We start from the raw sequence: 19,084 nt of genomic DNA, 5'->3' as shown, positions 1-19,084 counted from the left end.
AAATAATGAACAGGTCACAAGTTTTCTCACATATGCACTTCTCTCAGTTATACAAATGCAGATTGTACAGGTCACTGATATTATTCTTTCCGTATTATAGGAACTATTATATATTGCAGATGTAGAGTATATGTTTTCTAATCAGAGAGTGGAGTTTAGTTTGAATTGGTCCGTGTCCGTTGGCGTGAACGTGAGCCAAAAGTTTGTATTGTGTGTAGTAGCTGAAATGTCACACTCCGAAAGGCAGCGCTTTGTGTTATGTGACAGGCGGGCTTTTCTGCAGTAGCTCTCAAACGGGGAGACGTAATGTGATTTCTCCTTAAATGCGTCCCCGGAGGCCGGAGCGTCCGGAGGAGCTCGCTCGGCTCCGCGGCTACACGCCGCGTGTCAGTACAGCGTCCTCCTCTCTGTCGGCGTGTTGATCAGTATTTACTCTTTCTCCACTGAAAACGCTGTGTGTCTTAAGGGCCTGGGCTCTGGCGTGTGCGTGCGTGTGCGTGCGTGTATGTGCGTGCCTGCGTGTGCTTGTGTGTGTGTATATATATTCACGTTTCCCCCACCGGACCTACGCTTCAGGGGAAACAGATAAGCGTATCCTGTTAGGAGAGGTTTACCTCGTCTCTCTCTCGCGTGGCGTGGAGCGCGCTCAGATGCGCACGTCTTCGTCCTCTCTTCAAATATTGAAGTCATTTCGGCGGTTTGCCGATGATATCACGCCCATTCAAAGGCGCTTTATCTAAATGATCCCTCTCTGACACGCCGTGCCTGTATTCAAATGCGTCGGCGCTTTGTTTACACGCAGTTACGTGCACGGAGAGAAACCCGGCAGAGCGGAGTGTGCGCGAGACAAGCCAGGGCATTGTTCTTAGGAGCAATTTACCTGCAGTCACACTTTGTCTCTCTTTCGTACCGAAATCGAGGCATAATGATGAGTATGCAAAACTCTGTATCACGGCTCTGTGTCACGTGGAATGCATCATAAATGAATAATGAGTTCAGAAAGTGGTGTGACTAGTTCAAGTAAAAGTGCTTCTCTGTATGTCTGTGTGTGTGTGTGTGTGTGTGTGTGTGGGTGGGTGTGTGTATATACATGTGTGTAGGTGTGTATGTTTGGGTGTGAGAGAGCGAGAGAGACATGAATAATGTAAACATTGCTGTATTTGTACTGGGTCAGTTAAATTTATCAAAGAGGCATGAGCTGGATGTCTACATACCCACCTTAGCAATTCTGTCTAATCTGGTCTTTCTGAGGACCAGCTTAAAGTGGCTGCGACGAACCAGGTGACTCCCCTGGAGTTCTGCCCAGACACGACACTCATGGGCTCTTGAAGAGGTCAAGTGAGAGTTACATAATACAAAACCTTGATATTTATATGTCAAATACTCAGTTCATCTTTTTTTTTTTTTTTTTTTTCAATGTCAGCTTTGAGAAACGTTAAGAACTTGGTGCTTCCATCCCTGATGTGTCTGGATGTTCTGACTGTGTAGAGCAGACATTAATCAGCAGAAGACAACAGAGTCAAGTTTTGGACTGTCACTAGTCGCTAGCGTTAGCATGTGTCTAGTCTTGGAAGTTTATAACCTGTCTCTGTCAATGTTATTGAGATAGCCACAATGAGGCACGTACATAATACAGATGTCAGCTAATGAGAGAAATGCAGGTCTTTCAGAGCTTGACAGTCATGATAGTCTAGCTCTGCCAGACAGCGGTGGAATGTTAAACTGGCCCCCTTTTCATTGGAAAGGATCACTGCATGTGATACCATCTTAGGCCTTTTGCTGGAAAGGCACGAAATCAGATTGAATGAAAACAGGAAATTCTGTGGAAATATTTGATTGTGCTGGCTCCGGGGAACCACTCCCCTGTTGGTTTTCGTGTGTGCTCGTTTTCGAAGAAGTTTTTTTTGCTGCTTCATTAACTCTAAATGATCTTCTGTAATGTTATACTGCTCCTTAAACATTGCAGTGTTCACAGAGTCTGTCATGCGATGGCTTCTCTTCCCACAATGTCAACTACTTAAGACAATAGCTGTAATCCTAAACTCATTTTTAGTTATTCCTCTTTTACTGTGTCTATTTAAAAGAGCGTTAGGAAAACTTTTTGTGTTTGATGTGCTTTCTACATGCGTGCGTGTTTTTTTCTTTTTTTTCAGAGGTGCGTTTTCTGAGGTAGTGCTCGCGGAAGAGAAGAGGACACAGAGACTGGTGGCCATCAAGTGTATACCGAAGAAAGCTCTGGAAGGAAAAGAGAACAGCATCGAGAATGAGATTGCTGTTCTTCACAAGTGAGTCAGCTCTTGCGTCGCTGTTTATTCTCAACCTGCTTTCACTCACAAACAGAAATTTACAACACACACTCATTCAAGTGCCCACGCATAGAAACACACTCACACACACAAACGCACAGTTACACACACACACACACACACACACACACACACACACACACACACACACACACACACACAAAGTGCTGCACACTCACTGATCCTCTGGTTGGCTACCTCTGTGTGTAAGGTCATTGGATTTTAGTCTTTAGAGCTGGAACAGAGATTACAAACACTTTATTTCATTGTAATATCACAGAAAAATAACGGTGATGATCGTTACGGCGACAGTTGGGGGGGGGGGGGGGGGGGGGGGGGGGGGACAGAGAGAAGGGGAGGAAGGGGGTTTAAAAACCCCTCTGTTTAAACTGTTGGAATGATGAACCAGTCCGGAAATGACTGAACTAAAGGAGACAATGCTATTTTTAGTGCCTCTGTTGCCTGGGTTACTGCAGACACAGAGGCTTTGCAGTAGCACAGAGATCTTTGCACAAGTGTGAATGAACGCGGCACGCGCGCGGCACGCGCGCGGCGCGACGGGCACAGAGTCACAGCTCCAAACAAAAGTGTCTTTAACGCTGAATTACGGCCTTTGGGAGGTCCGGCTCGCGCCGTGTTTTCTTCTCCTTCTTCTCCTCGTGTTTTTCGCTGGCCAGTCTGTTGACAGATTGCTTCACTTGCTCTGAGGTGTCGAGCGCGGCGCAGAGCCTCCGACACGGCTCAAAAAGCAGATGGCCGAAATTAAACGCGTCGAACGGCGTTGAGTCAAACAGAGAGGAAAAAAAAAAAACCTTTTCTCTCTTTTTTCCCTCCAGAGCGCATGCTACATGGCTCTTTTAATGAGTGTTTCCAGCATATGTTGGATTACATCATTGCTAAACATGCTAGGCCGGGAAATGTGCTTTGTCACTCTGTCTTCCTCATCCTGACAAGAGGGCACCAAGAGTTGCTGGTCTTTTTTATCAAACAGACGCTGTGGTTTGGGTCTTTCTTTTAAGCCGCGCGACCGTGGTCATCCTAAGCGCTAATGTTGGTCCACGGTGACCAGGGTAAAACCACCGCACTGCCATAGTATTAAGTTTCTCAGTAACTCTGCTAACTCCCTCTTCTCTGTTAAATACATTTCTCTGGTTGTCTTACTCTGACATGGGACTTACCCAATTTTGCCTTATCCCCAGCATTGGATCTGACCAGAGACAACTGGTTATGCTGCCCATTCCCTGTTTTTTCTCTCATACACACACACACACACACACACACACACACACACACACACACACACACACACACACACACAGGGTACCAGGTTATCTAATGAAAACTGATGCGTTTTATGCACCAGTGCTGTGTTTGTTAAATGACTCATTGTTTGAATTTTATTTTGCTATCAGCAAGGCGTGGAGAAAGCAAAAGAAAAGAAAAAGAAATATTTGTGGATGTTGTAGTAGTTCATGTACTTGGGAGGTATGGAAGGTCAGAATGTATCATTACATGACTGAGTTGAAAAATTAGATTTTTTTTTTCTGTGCATTAATTCTTCCATTATACTCTTCATTACTTTACTGGTTGGACTGAACACTCTCCTTCACTAGTGTAATCTGTCTGTAGCCTATGCAGGCCTCGTAATTACAACATGTATTGATTCAGTTCCATAGCAAGTCCTCACAATGTAACTTTTTTAGAAACGGTTTTTGTTTTTTTGTCTCACGTGGCAGTGAGGGGCCTTAGTCCCTCCTGTCTCTCCTGTTGTTGCCTAGCGCTGCTGTGCATGAGTCATATCATAACTTAGCCTGGCCGTAGCAATGTTCAATGACGACTCCTTGAATTTAAGAGCCCTGTGTAACAGGGCTATCTGAGGTAGGAACAGACAGAGGAATCTGGTTATTGTTGCCTTCCAGGTCATTGTTCCTTGTCTTTTCTGTGTGTGTGTGTGTGTGTGTGTGTGTGTGTGTGTGTGTGTGCGCCCCTCGTGTGTTGGAGTGTGTGTGTGTGGACCGGGGTAGCAGCAGGAGAGGACAAGGCCAGTGGGCACGTCCGTGAGTGGACAGTGTTGTGGAGGCAGGAGTAGGTGGGTGAATAACTGTGTGTGAGAGAGAGAGAGAGAGAGAGAGCGAGGGAGAGAGCAGGGAGAGAGGGAGTGTGTGGATGAAAAGACCCAGAGAGCTGGTGACTCACCTCTGCTCCACTCCCCCACTAAGCTGTCGTGCCTCGCGGCGGTGTGGGAATCTACTGCTTGCCCCAATTAAAGCCCTCGCCTGTCACCGCTCACTATATTTCAGGGCTTTGGCAACGCTGAAGTCATGGAAACTGGTCTGCTATTGGTTGAGATGGTCCCCCAGTCAAACTGCGCTCAGAATGTCACGTTGTCTGCTCGTATTCAGGCCGGGAACATCGTGCGCGGAGATTACCGCAGAATAAAGAGGAACATGAGTGAAGCGCAGCATCTCTCTGTCACCAGTCTCCTCGACCTTTAATGTATGACTGTTTTCTACATCAGGGCTAAACTGAAACCATGACTTCAGTCAGCACAGACGAGACTCCAGAGGTAGCTGAAGTTCTGTCTCTTACATTGACAAATGATTTACTCAGACCCCTACTGACTTTCTCTAATGCTGACTGGGTGCTTTCTCTCAACTTCCCCCAGTTGTGCTGTCAAAATGCGAAGAGGCTGTTTTCTGAACTGTCGACTGTCTCACGCATTCGATTTCGAGCAGCGAAATATATATTCAGGCCAAGTGAACGATGTTCCAAGTTTTCTTTTTTTTTGTTTTGTTTTTTTTTTCCCTGTAGTTAGTGTGCTCTTTTCTCCAGGTTGTCTAATGTTATTTTTATCTCTTTTCTACGTCTCTGTCAGGATCAAACACGCCAACATCGTCTCCCTGGAGGACATCTATGAAAGTAAATCTCACCTCTACCTTGTCATGCAGCTGTAAGTAACTAAAACCATTGTCTCTCTCTGGTTTCTTTCTGTTTATCTGTCATCTGTCTGATCTGCCGTCATTTAAAACAGATTTCTCTTTTGCACAGAAACTCTACCTTCATTTACAAACCCATTCTCGCTCTGTATGTGAGCTTTACTTTTTAGTTGTACTCACTGCACGGAGGTCAAAACCAAACTGTGGTATTTCGAGTAGTTGAGTGAGGCGCTTTAAGAATTTGCAGCACATCCGGGATTTCTCGGTTCGAATCCCAGGGCTACCGTGTTTGCCAGCTGTGACGGGAGAGAGTCCGAAAAAATGTGATCTCTAGAGCGAACGGATCAGCCCGGGTCACACGCCGTACCGCTACTCAGCAGAGGTCCCCGACAGGCACAAGGCCTGTGCGGTTGGACGTGGAATCAGATAAACAGAGCTCTTCTCCAAGGGTGTTATGACATTTGTGACGACACCGTGTGAAAAATGCAGTCAGTGACCTCACGGACAAAGACAGATGCGTTTGCTTACCCTGTCATGCGACAGAGGGGCCGCTAAGAGAGCAGAGACGCTTGAAAGAACACGGCTAGTCAGACATCCAAAATAATGAAGAGGGAAGATAAACTGAAAGATCCGCGGAGCCAAAGATTAATGCTTATTAGCGCCGTCTCTTTACAGAGACTTTGCATTAATATTACATCCAGTAAATCTAAATTGGATTATGTCACATTTAAAAATGTGGGGTTTTTTTTTCAAATTAAATAGAGAATGCGTGTGAAAATGATATGTTTGACAAAAGAAAACTTTTTTTTTCTCTTTGCTTGCCTAACACCCTTAGACTCTGCAGAGCTTCCCTTAAACACCACATTACAATGGAAAGTGTTCCAGCGATATCACAGATGGCGCTCAGTCTGCAGTTAGCCTGGAACAGGTGGTTGTCAGTGTGTCGCACTTAATTAGAGATGCCGATTTGGGTCCAGTATTTTTAGCTTGGAAAGAAAAAAGAAAAGAAAAAGAAAAGGAATATGAGAATCATCTCAGTGTCTTTCTCTGTCACACAAACATTCTCTTCACGGTCTTTAAGATGGTACGCGATGGATGGCGGTGTTTATTTGAATGTTTCTCTGTGTTTCATCAGGTCAAAAGCAGACTGGAATTGCTGCCGTGTAATAAGAGAAGTAATAATGATGATGTTTTAAAATATATTTCAAACTACTGCCAAAGATTAGTTTCTCCGATACAGAAAAAAAAAAAAAAGCTTTTTTTACTTTATATGGCGAAAACAGAATGATTCACAGTGGAACAGTTGGGGCTAAAGTTCAGCCCATTGGTTCAGTTCCATGGTGGCAGGAAATGTACATCACATGGGCCTTTCTCATAATTAATGTCATCTGGAAAGGTCAATACAAGTGGAACACTAAAAAAAAAAAAGCACCCCCCCAAAAACCCCCCCTTGTTTTGTCTTCTTCTGCATCACGCGCTTGGTTTTTTTTGTTTTTGTTTTTGGTTTTTTCCCTTCTTTTAATGAGGTGCTGAAACAATCTTAATCCGTAAGAATGGTCTGGAGTGATTTTCGTTCTGAAGTGGGAGTCACGCACCAGTGTGTGGGTCTCCTTCCCCGCGGAGCTGTCTCCCACGCGTAATGTCAGCCACCATTAATTACACATGTGCCCGAAAGGCCTCGCCATTGTTTGTTCCTGTGAGAAATCAAGGTGAAAGCAGGCAAGCGAGGAGATGGAATAGGAGGGGGGTTTAGTCTGCGTACGCAGCACGCGCCCCCACTGACAACCATCAGGAGAATATGCCCACACCTGCCACCTCCCTCCTACCAGCTATACTCAAATGTCACAGGAAGGGGTGGTGGAGAGGAGGGGAGGGGAGAGGAGAGGAGAGGAGAGGAGAGAGGGAAATCACAGAAAGGGAAGAAAATAGCGGGAAAGTTTGAGGAGAGAAAGAGAGGAGATGTGTGAGAAAATGGAGAGGAGAGAAAATAGATGAAAAGAAGGTAATGAAAGAGAAGAGAGGAGAGGATAGGAGAGAAAAATTGAGGAGAGGAGAGGAGAGAAAAATTGAGGAGACAAGACAGAAAGGAGAGGAAGAGAAGCGAGAAACTAAACAGTTTTAGATGAGAGAATATGAGAAAAAATGAAGGAGAGATGAAAAGAAAGTAAGAGAGAGCAGAGGAGAGGAGAAAAGAGGAGAGTGGGTGGCAGTCTTTTATCCGAGCGCCGCGGAGATGAAACCGCACCGATTAAGTCACGTCCCCCAGACAACACTGGGGGATGTTCTCATCTGACTGGGCTCTCAGGGGTGGACGGTGGCATCTGACTGTTCTGAGACACTCAGCGGGGCCGAGCGCTGCCCCGCGCCAGCGATCGGGACGCCAGGCCCGCGTGGGCTTTCATCTCAGCCAGAGACGTGCTCAGAGCCTCACGCCCTGGCGGCTCTCAGTCAAAGCCTGTCGCCCAAGTCTCAGTATTCACACGTATATCCACGAGACCCACATCAGAAAGAACAATAGATTACAGTTTATTACATTTCTCTATCACTTGTCTTTTATTCTTGTTTTGTCAGACCTGTGTTTTTTCCTCTGTTAAAAACCGAAGATATTATTCGGAGGGTTGTTACAGGTGCTTTATGTGGTGTCGGCTGTCGTATCAATTTTTCAGTAAGCGCCGGTTTATTTTGCTTCAGGCTAATTACGTGCGCTACCGTTTTCGATGAAATCAGATTTATTCATTGAGCCTGCGATTTTTTATTTTTTATTTTTTTTTGTGAATGTGGGAGGAAAGGCAAGATCTGTTCTCAGAGTTGGATGAAACAACTCCCCCTTGTGGAGGAAGGAGGTAACGGCAGCAGCCAGTCTGTGCAGGAGAAAAAGAACAGCTTTGAGAGCATGTTTCCTTTGGCAGGGTGTCTGGTGGCGAGCTGTTCGACCGGATTGTGGAAAAAGGATTTTACACAGAGAAGGACGCCAGCAAACTCATTCGCCAGATACTGGACGCTGTGAAATACCTGCATGACATGGGCATCGTGCACAGGGACCTGAAGGTGAGTGGAAAACAGAGCAGAACAAAGTAGTGACAAGCTTTATGAAGGTCATAGTACTGCTCGGTCAAAAAAAAAAAAAAAATGCAAATGTAGTTTCTGAACACGGTGAATGGAAGGAAGGACTGAAAAATATCGACAGTTAGAACGTTCTCCAGCGACACGTCAGCTCCATTTCGCCAAATCTACACTGTTGTGAACATATTAAAGTCAGAGAGGCACTACGTGTTATATGCGAAGCAATTTACTTGGCTCTCATTTCGCTGGAAGGTTTTTCAGAGTCATTCCTAATTATGTTCATTCCTCTCCTTTCCATAATGAACTCATTTGTTTACAGGCAGTGCAGTGGAGGATACTCAGATTGATCCATGCGTTGCTTAGCTAATTAAGTCCTCCACTGTGCACTTGGACAGACAGAGTCAGAGCCAGCAGCCAGGACCAAAAAGCAGTTCACTGACTGAAAAAGCGGTTCATGGATATGTGGAGCGTGTGCTGTGAGGCTGAGAGTGAGAGAGATGAAGCGTGTGTATGTGTGTGCGTTCGTGCGTGTGTGCGTGCGTGCGTGTGTACGTGCGTGTATGCGCACGTGTGCGCTTATGTCAGGTCATACTCTCACGGTCCCGTGTGTGTTTCTGCCTGTGTGTTTGCGTACAGCCGGAAAACCTTCTGTACTACAGTATGGATGAAGACTCTAAGATCATGATCAGCGACTTTGGCTTGTCTAAGATCGAGGGTTCGGGCAGCGTGATGTCCACGGCGTGCGGCACCCCTGGATACGTTGGTATGAACATCGCTCACACAGCACTCGCTACATTGACTCAATGCGCCGAGTTAACTCCATATTCAAACGGCGACCGCTTCAGACGGAAATGAAACTCAGTCTGTGCACATTTTTTATTCACTCATAACTGAATATCCATAATTCAAACTACTTGACACTATAAATATGCTCACACTCCAGAGGCTTTTACTTCTAATATGATTCGTGAGCTAAAAAGCCCTCCACTCTCTGACACCTTATTAATTTGCAACTGAAGTTCGCTATGTAGCGACTGTCTTGCCAAAGTCGTAAGTTCACAGCGGGAAGAAAATAGGAAGACTAATTTGATAGTTCTGGAATGGGTTTTAATGGCTATCTGTAATTTAGATTTATGTTTTATAATGGCCTGTTTTCCTCCATTACAGACTGTTAGAATAATGGCTCAGCCACACTTTAAAATGACATTTACAGATGATAAGTGATTCAAATCTCCCCAGAGTTCTCCTTTTCCTTATTCACTTTAAAGTGTCAACAGAAAGATACAGTTCCCCCTCTAGATCCCTTCATATTTGCTGTTCAAACAATGTTATCTCCTCAGAGGAACAAAATGATTGTTATCCAAATATGTATTGAAAATAAACTAATTTAATTACTTGGACACAGTTTTGTGTGTGTGTGTGTGTGTGTGTGTGTGTGTGTGTGTATGTGTGTGTGTGTCTGTGTCTGAGTCTGTGTGTGTGTGTGTGTGTGTGTGTGTCTATGGTTTTGAAACCTTATCACAGAGATTACAGTTAAGCATAGAACTAATATTTTGAAAAGTTTCAAGTCATTTTGCTGTTGTTGCCAGTTGGACTTTTAATTCAGTGATGAAAGGACGGAGAGATTTATGATAAGCGTGTGAATGGACATTTGAAAATACCATTGTTTGGTTTTGCAGCCCCTGAGGTTTTGGCTCAGAAACCCTATAGCAAGGCAGTAGACTGCTGGTCCATAGGAGTCATTGCCTACATCCTGTGAGTGTAATATCAGTATGTCTTTCTGTGTACACATTGTATCCAAAGTAAATTCCGCAAGACCTTCCCTCTTTTCCCTCCTTCCTTCCTTCCCTCATTCATTGACTCATTCATTGACTCATTCATTGACTCATTCATTGACTCATTCATTCATTCATTCATTCATTCATTCATTCATTTCTTCAGTCATTCATTCACTGGTTTGTTTGTTTGGACATCCACTAATCTGTTCCTTCATTCATGCACTGTATGTATGAGTCTGTTTAAACCCTCATCTAATCTCAGTAATGATAATTTTCAAGAACTCAGTGTTTCCAAACTAACATATTTGTTCCTTGGGTATTGAAGAAAAATACACGACACAAAAGGAATGAAAGATCAGATCACTACATCATTGACATTATGGATTTGCTTGATGACTTTACATCTGTGTGATCCTCTTTCTAGCTTATGTGGCTATCCACCATTTTATGATGAAAACGATTCCAAGCTGTTCGAGCAGATTCTGAAGGCAGAGTATGAGTTTGACTCGCCGTACTGGGATGACATTTCAGATTCAGGTAGAACATTCTTCTCCTCTTCTTTAGAGTTTACTTTTCCATTGGATATTAGGACTTTAAGAACACTACACATTTTTGTTCTTCTTTTCACTGCTTGTCAGCAATTCCACGTTACCAAGAAATCAAACAGACGAATTCTGCTCCTTTCAGCTTTTTTCCGCACTGTCAGTGTGTCAGAGAGATTAACAATAATACACTCAGTACGTTATCCTGGCTTTGCTACACTGAGAGCCTGGGACGTTTCCAACGATGGAAGAACTTTAAATGAATCCATATTTTCTTTTTGTTCCTGTCATCTAATTCTCTGCTTTCAAAATGACTCCATGGAAAAAGTTGTCTCATGTTGGACCCTACGATACGTTTTTGTCTGCAGCCAAAGACTTCATAGTGCATTTAATGGAGAAAGACCCCAGATCGCGCTACACGTGTGAACAGGCCTTGCAGCATCCATGGTATGACATTTATTACTCTCCTCTAGGGTCGCGTTAGTCTACCGTTCCCCCATTAGACCGTAAAAAGAATTGAATTTGGCATTTTTACATAGTTCTATATTATGAAGTACTTTGTCACATTTAAAATAACCAGAGAGACCTGCTTGCCTGCCTTGTTTTTCAGGATTGCTGGTGACACTGCGTTGGATAAGAACATTCACGAATCCGTCAGTGCCCAGATCAGGAAGAATTTCGCCAAAAGCAAGTGGAAGGTGAGTGCGTCTATGTCGCTTTAAAAAAAAACAAAACTGGCACAGCTGCTCAACTGTAACGGTTTTGGTATTGTCCAAGAGAGGATTATTTCTTTGGTTGTGCATCGAAGCCACAAACGACCTGTTCTCCTTTCATTCCCCCTGTCTGCTCACACAGCAAGCATTCAATGCCACCGCAGTAGTGCGCCACATGCGTAGGCTTCAGCTGGGAACCAGTCAGGAGGGACCCAGCCAGACCAGCCTTCCCAGCCCCTGCCAAGGCCACCTGCTGCTGCCCGAGGGGGACGAGGGGGAGAGCGGTGAGTGGAGAGCTGTGATCCAGACACATCGCTGCACTGCTCTGAAATAATCAACTCCTGACACTGTCTTCACTGTCTTCAGAGCTGTTCCTGATAACCACTCAAACTATCTTCAATAATCTAACCAACAGGCTTATGGCAGTTTCTGATAACTACTAAAACCATCTTCAGTAACCTAACCAACAGGCTTATGGCAGTTTCTGATAACTACTAAAACCATCTTCAGTAACCTAACCAACAGCCTTGGAGCTATTCCTGATAACCACTCAAACTATCCGCCATAATCTAACCAACAGGCTTAGGGCAGTTCCTGATAGCCACTTAAACTATCTTCAATAATCTAACTAACAGACTTAGGCCAGTTCCTCATAACCACTCAGACTATCCTCTATAATCTAACCAACAGACTTAGGGCAGTTCCTGATAATCACTAAAACTATTTTCAATAACCTAACCAACAGACTTAGGGCAGTTCCTGATAACCCAGACTAACCCCACTCACACAAAAGGTTTCGCTCCTCATTCAGGATTATGCCTTTTATGCAAACACACCCTCATGATCTAAATCTACAGCCTGGGTGCTTAACTCTACCCTCAATCATCTAAATGAAACTGTGCACTCTCCAAAATGAAACCCCTACTGGCTCACTCCAACCCAGACTCTCCCAAATTAGGACTGCACTCACTCACACACATCCTAATGCCAAAAGAAAAGCCATTTCCCAGTTGTCAAACCGTCACCCCTCCAAGCAGCTGATTTCTCATATTTACTCATTCTCCCATTACCAATTAAGTGTTCCTTCTTGGTGCTCGGCCCCTGCATTTTGTCTGTTAAGGCGTCCTGGTAAATCTTGTGACCCTTGCCTCTCTGTAGCCTCCCAACAGGATGGCAGCTGCTCAGAGAGGGCCAGTGATGGGGCAGAACGCGACAGACTCCAGAACTGTACCTACCACTGCCATCCAGCCAGCCGGGTCTGAGGGCAACCACGCCAACCAATGACTGATCCTGTTTTTCACTGGAGCCCAGCCAAATCCCCAGTCTGGCCAGGAATACAGAGTTATTCCAGCATCCTGCCACCAGGGAGCGCTGCAGTGTAAAGAATCCAGGGTGGGGAAGAGGGACACTATGCCAAAGGAGGAAGTCTCTTTAACTGTAGGTGAGCACTAAGAGAGGAGAGGAGAAGAGAGGGGAGGAGAGGAGAGCAGAAGAACACACAGCAGGTGTATCATGGGTAATATTTGTGGGGTTCAGACAAAAGCTTGGACAGTGTTTTTCTATTCCTTTTATGACTACATCTGCTTTCATGTGTCTACTCCTGCAGACAGTACAATGTTTATTCTGTGGGGTTTTTTTTTTGTTTTTTTTTTCCTTTAATAATCTCCCAAAAACATCCAAACTATCTTACTTCGAGTGACCCCTGTATTTTCAAACAGAGTTAACAGCTTTTTACCATACGGGGTTCCTGGACGGGGGATACTATGAAATTTTAAATGCCTGATTCTCTCTGTATGAACGGCTACGGTACAAAAATAAACAACACAGGACCACCTCATCTCAAAAAAACACACACACTAAGTCCTTTAGGAGGACACTGTTCACCACAACATGAACACACAGGCACACACATACACAAGTGGTGTACGTGAAATGTAACCGTAAGCGTGTGTGTTTGATCTATCAGCTCAGATTCTGTGTCGTGTGTTACAGACCGTTAGATATGGTCATTATTAATCAGCTCACCTCTGGGTGAATTCATCATCAGTTTAATTGTACTATCATGGCCATACCTGGTTTATATGTGTTGTGAACATTTTCTAAAGAGCCAGTTCATCACATCAGATGTTGTCTGCCGTGCCTTCAGCGATGTAGTACCATTGGTCTTGTTTTTTTTGTTTTTGTTTTTTTTTTAAGTATAATTTTCCTAAATTCTAAATTTGGTTTACTCTTTGTGGGTTTTTTCTGGTAGTACTACTCATTATGTCTCATTTTTACAATTTCATCGGTGTATTTTTTTTTTCATGCAGTTCATGTTATGTGAAACTTTATTTCATGTTCATCAGTGATGCGTGACTAATCACTTGTCCTGTGTGGATGGACTTTTTTGGAGACAGATTAGCAAGCACCAAACAGTTCTGTAAATACCGAAAGACAGCTGTATTTTAATCCCAGTTTTGTACACCATTGTTTTGTTAAGTTGTAACCTTACTCAGGGGAGGAATCCAAAGTTGAAATTAGAAAAAAAAAAAAAGTTAGCTTTTAAACAATTTGGTTGGATAAAAGCCGTCAAAACCTATTAATTAATGTAAGACGCAAATGTTTGTAACTTAGCTCAAGGATTTTTATTCTTGCAACACAATATTTCTCATTGAATTAGTCTTCTCATGATATATTCTAACATTCGTGTTTTTTTTTTAACCCTGTACAAAGGTGACATGCATTAAAGAGTGTGTGTGTGTACGTCACGTGTCTCATTCAATTATTGAATTACTTGAATATGTGCTCATTTAATATCTGTGATTATATATTTCAAAATCTTTGCATGCTCTTTTGTGTAATGCTTGGGTTAATCCATTTAGACTTTTTTTTTTAATATGTTTTGTATTACTTGGTATTTTGTTTTTCCATTTAATCAATCCTGAGCATTATTTTGAATATGCACTAAATGTGGCAAGGTCTCCATGACAAAGACGAGAAATTTTTTAAAACACACACACACACACACACACACACACACACACACACACACACATACACTCACAAACGCACACGCATTTCGAGAACTCCTGAGACATCTCACTTACACACACAGTTAAAAACAAGAATGAAACGTTGCATTGAAATCACTCGTGCAGTCCAGTGGCTCGCCCTATCAGAATCAGCTCCTGAGCAGTCGGATGTGCCCTGATCCGGGTAGTACCTTTAGAGTGGAGCGGGTTCTCATAAGCCGTACCAGAGGGGCTTGTATGACCGTGGTCTGGACTCTTTATTCTGCGTCAGACTGGGCCTAGAAATAAAAAAAAAAGATGTCTGCGTTCCAAGACTCTGCATGTATCAGTGAGTGACGTAATGTGTGAGGAAAAAAAAAAAAAAGTAAAAAGTGTATTTTTATATTTTTTCCAATTTGTTCTTTTTAGGGTATTAAATCAAATTCCCCTTATTTTTAGTAAATATTTCTGGATATCTGTGATGTGGCTGGTGAATGTGTTGATGGGAAGATAAAGTTGTTTAGGGAACAATCCTGGATTCTCCAGAGAATAAAAGCAGCTATCTTCCCAGTATTAACCAATCACGTGTTAGTAGCTTGGAGTATTGTTTTTTATTTCTTTCTCTCTGTTTTCGGGGGTTTTTTTCAACAATTTATTTCTTCTATTGATCAGATTTCCAGTGAAGGTCAGGGCTTATTAATTAGGTCAGACTCTGAGATAAACTGGCTCCTTTTCTGATAGCTTTCATGTGCTATTACCCTGGTATTTGCCTAAATGCTGATTTGTATTTGTCGTGTGAAGCCTAGATATCGATCAATATACTTTACGAGTCTCATGTAGGCTGTTGCACTAAGCCTGGGTGGAAAACAAGAGAAGTTCTTAGTCATTTGTTGAACGTAATGATTTTGCAAAAAGAGACATGTCTGGTGATCCCCCTAACTGGAACTGGAATCTGCAAACAAATGAGTGTTCAAATGCTGAGCTTTTCTCAGACGCACGTTATGGGGCGAATGAAGGGTCGATGACCCCGGCTTATTTTGCTTTTAAGACAAAATTGATAAGTGATGACAATAAAAATGTTCCATTTAAAAAAGTGAAGCTGCTAGCCCTTTGGAGTATTGTTGGGTAGCCTACAGACAAGGCAAAAATAGTCTTTTATATAGGTTTTCTCTACTTTTGGCTGGTATATATATATATATATTTTTTTGTTTGTTTGAGTTTTTTTTTTCTTTCTAAGTTTTGATTTTGTGCTTTTTTGTTTATGGTGATGGTACCTCTTGTTGGAGAAAAAAAAAAAAAATCTTGTTACTCGTCTGCATGGTGTGATTTATACTGGACTTGTGAAGATTAACAAAGAAATATGTATATATACAGACAGAGATATAAACTCTAATATTCTATTGTCAAATGTTCAGCAAAGTGAGGAATCTTCATACCACAGAAAATTTAGGCCTTATAATCCGTTTACCCCAAACCTGCTGGGAACCATTTTATGTACAGAAATCTCAACTTTAAAGACACAGAACACCTTCAACACCTGCCAGGTACTCTATACACAAGCGGTGTGATACAGTGTTTGAGGTCACTTTGTTAGTGAAACACACGGTTGGAGTCCACAGTTCACAGCTGAAAGGTGTGGTTTTTAGTGGCCCCTGTCACACAACAGGCAATTAGATGTAATTAGATTGTTCGCATGACAGGCAGAATAAAACAATAAACTAAAATGCCAGGTTATTTCCTTTACATTACTCCAGAGGTTTAAGTTGATTTGTTAGGGGTTCCCTCTCTGTGTTTCAATGGCCTGATAGTACGACAAAAATGGAATTAACTATGTGGCTACCTCTAATTCCCAGTAACTGCTTGTTGCCCCGGTTTGGTTGGAGAAGTTACAGGAAGCGGGTTTTTTTTTCCCCAAGGTCTTGGTGTCAGGAAGTGGTCTGGACAAAAAAAAAAAAAGATTTGGTAAAAATAATATTTTTCATGCTGAATAACAGAGAACAACTCAGGGCAGGACAGGGGGTCAAAACTAAAATTTTGTTTTGTGACGCCTGACCCCAATAAAACAAACAAACAAAGTAAAATCCACAGGAGAGAGTACCAGTTTCACAGGCCTTTTATATTAGTAGTAGAAGTTCAATATGCAAGATGAATGAGAAGGGCTTTACACCTTATGACCTACACTTCATACAAAACAGTACGTCATAATTAAAGACCATATTGGAAAATGTTTACTAATTTGGCTATTTCTCCTTGAAAACTTGACCCAGAGTTTTTGGCTTGAGAGCTTGGTTTGAATGTTCCTCTCTTTTTACTGTATTTCAGTTCTCTTTGTTTTAGGTTCAGTTGTACCACGGTATGGTCAATATGTCGTATAAATTACATATTTATATATGAGTATACAGTAAATACATTTAGCCTTTTTTTTTTTTTTTTGTAAAAGCTATTCAGAGCTACTACTGTATGGATGCAATGCATCATGGGTAACTGAATATTATATTATGGAGTATTGCTCGATATTAAAGCCAATGATTTGTACTTTTAAAAGATTTGTAAATGTAAAGTACATTAAACTTTCCTTGTCTATGCACTGTGTGTCTGAGTCCTATGTTGAGAAAAAAATGCCTCTTGCAGAAGTGGGGTGTGATACTTAGTACCTCATGTATTTAATGTAATAAGATCACAAATTCACCGCTCATCTGCTGTGAATTCTCTAAAAGACAACGGCTGTCTGCCTGTCTCTGCTAAGGACTTTTTTTTGCCACTGTATGCGGATTGCAACGGTTTCATTACATGCCTCCCTTGAACGAGTCAAACAGAAATATTACAGATATGTGAGTGATGCACTGAGTGGTTTGGCTGCATATCGGGTAAAATGAAGTTGTAGAGGGGATAATAGCAGATCTTGGTAGGCATAAGGCTTTGGAAAAGAGGGTCTGGGGATAGTGCACTGCTGGGCTACAGTGCTGTGGTTCTTTGTATAATCAAATTGGAGAATTCGGTTCACGTGGTCTGCTGCAAAATTGAGACTGCTTAAAAATGTTCCGTCGAGCTACACATTTCCACAGAGACACCCCGCCCCCCCCCAATCCTATTCCACTCATTTTATACTGTTCCTGACCCTCCTTCTACCTTTCAACACCCTCTGTTGTGACCTGATGTAGGTCTTTCCGCCTCATTCACTCTAATGTTCTCAGCCTCTTTATCTTAATACTCAGTCGGTCTAGTCCACCTTTGGTAGAGGCCTGATGTTTTTCTGCCCCTTGTACAAGCCCTTCATTACACCAATCTCCATTTCCTTTGGAGACCAAAGAGGCCCAGTCTACCCAGTACAAGACCACCCAGCTCTGCTCCATACCAACTTGGACATATCCAAGACCACTAGAGCCGTATTTATCCTTTACTACCACTGAGGCAACCTTTTTTCTCTTCTCACGTTTTACTGTCTGGGGACCAAGTCTTTTTTTTCTCTCTCTCTGTCTTTTGGCTCCATGCCCTACCAGATTGCTGTAGCTTCCTCGACAAGCTTCCAATCACGACAACAAACCGCGACACTATTCCTTCCCATTAAAATCACCATTTTTTTTTTTCACTTTTTATCCTTTTTTTTTTTTTTTTCCACCAGCTTTAAGACCCAAAGGATCAAGTGAACCACGCAAAGCCCATCATAATTTCAACCACCCTCCTTTCTAAACCGCTGGAGCCTTCTTCTCATACCAAAACCACACGTGCATCCCTCACTTGGCTCGACCAGACTGCTAATCCATCCTCTGGTGCATGCGGGTAGGATCTGAGGAGACGCAACTCCGAAAGCATCTGCACCATCTTATGCCTCACTCCACAGCTGCTTCTCAGGAGCAGAGAACCGGCCGGAGGAGAACCGTGCCTCGTACAGAGCGTCTGTCTACCCTTCTTTCCTTACCTCCTCATCTTTCAGTGTCCTTTAAAGGCCCATATGCTGTCCAGGCTCTGGTAGACCTCCTTTACAGTCTCCTCTTCCATCATGGTCTGTGTTACATTAGTGGGTAGGGGAAGAGGTCATCCTGCCATCTGGTATGTTAGCTTATCTCAGACCAGAACACAGTCACTTAGTCAGGAAAGAGGATGCTGAAGGTTATTTGAGGTTTTTTTTTTTGGTGATGATTTTGGTATGATACTAAAAAAATTCCATGACACTTTATTGTTATGGTGACCCTTTTAGGTGATTAGCCCAAAAGGGAAAAAAAGGTGGAAAGGAGGGAAGGAAAGGAGGGAGGTCTGATGTTCTGGACTAACGCTGAACGTCATGGCATTTTGAATGGAGAATTTGTGCTGCATATAGGTTCAGTTCTAAAAGTGAAACTTGCTCTGAGAAATTATTTTTACAAGTGTCTTATCTCTTAGTTACAGAAGTTTAAATACATCTAATACCACTTCATAAATCTTATCTTCAATCTGAAAACCTCTTTTAAAGGATCTGTTTTGCACTTCATTACTTTAAAACTAATCTAACTCGCTGTAATGTACCTGAGCAGAAGCTATCAGACTAATAAAATGATTCTCACAGGCATTCAGTGCCTCGTAAAATGGCTGCCAGTAACTCAGACCCTTTGAAGTCTCACATAAACAGTTTATTTACTGTTCCTGACAGAATGTCCTCTGACATATAGACAAGAGAGTTCACGCAGGTCACAGAGGTCGCATAGGTTACCCTACTATGATGTCATATCTGGGTGATGGGGGTGTTCTCACCTGCGTGAGAACCCATTCCTCCATGTCT

The 19,084-nt window shown here is 42.8% G+C and overlaps 1 protein-coding gene across 1 annotated transcript in view; it reads left to right on the top strand.

The window, feature by feature from the left end:
- camk1b (calcium/calmodulin-dependent protein kinase Ib) overlaps positions 1 to 12,762 on the top strand; it is a 27,952-nt gene extending 15,190 nt beyond the window's left edge. The window contains exons 3-12 of the mRNA XM_030776806.1: positions 2,154 to 2,285; positions 5,182 to 5,256; positions 8,152 to 8,290; positions 8,942 to 9,068; positions 9,985 to 10,060; positions 10,508 to 10,620; positions 10,994 to 11,072; positions 11,236 to 11,323; positions 11,481 to 11,622; positions 12,497 to 12,762. Coding sequence (XP_030632666.1) covers positions 2,154 to 2,285; positions 5,182 to 5,256; positions 8,152 to 8,290; positions 8,942 to 9,068; positions 9,985 to 10,060; positions 10,508 to 10,620; positions 10,994 to 11,072; positions 11,236 to 11,323; positions 11,481 to 11,622; positions 12,497 to 12,600 — 1,075 coding nt within the window. The 3' untranslated portion in view covers positions 12,601 to 12,762. The remainder of the gene's footprint in view (positions 1 to 2,153; positions 2,286 to 5,181; positions 5,257 to 8,151; positions 8,291 to 8,941; positions 9,069 to 9,984; positions 10,061 to 10,507; positions 10,621 to 10,993; positions 11,073 to 11,235; positions 11,324 to 11,480; positions 11,623 to 12,496) is intronic.
- Positions 12,763 to 19,084: the final 6,322 nt, after the last annotated feature.

The sequence above is a fragment of the Chanos chanos genome, chromosome 6 (genome assembly GCF_902362185.1).
Source record: "Chanos chanos chromosome 6, fChaCha1.1, whole genome shotgun sequence".
In the NCBI taxonomy this organism is placed as follows: Eukaryota; Metazoa; Chordata; class Actinopteri; order Gonorynchiformes; family Chanidae; genus Chanos; species Chanos chanos.
This window is presented reverse-complemented; position numbering and strand designations above follow the sequence as displayed.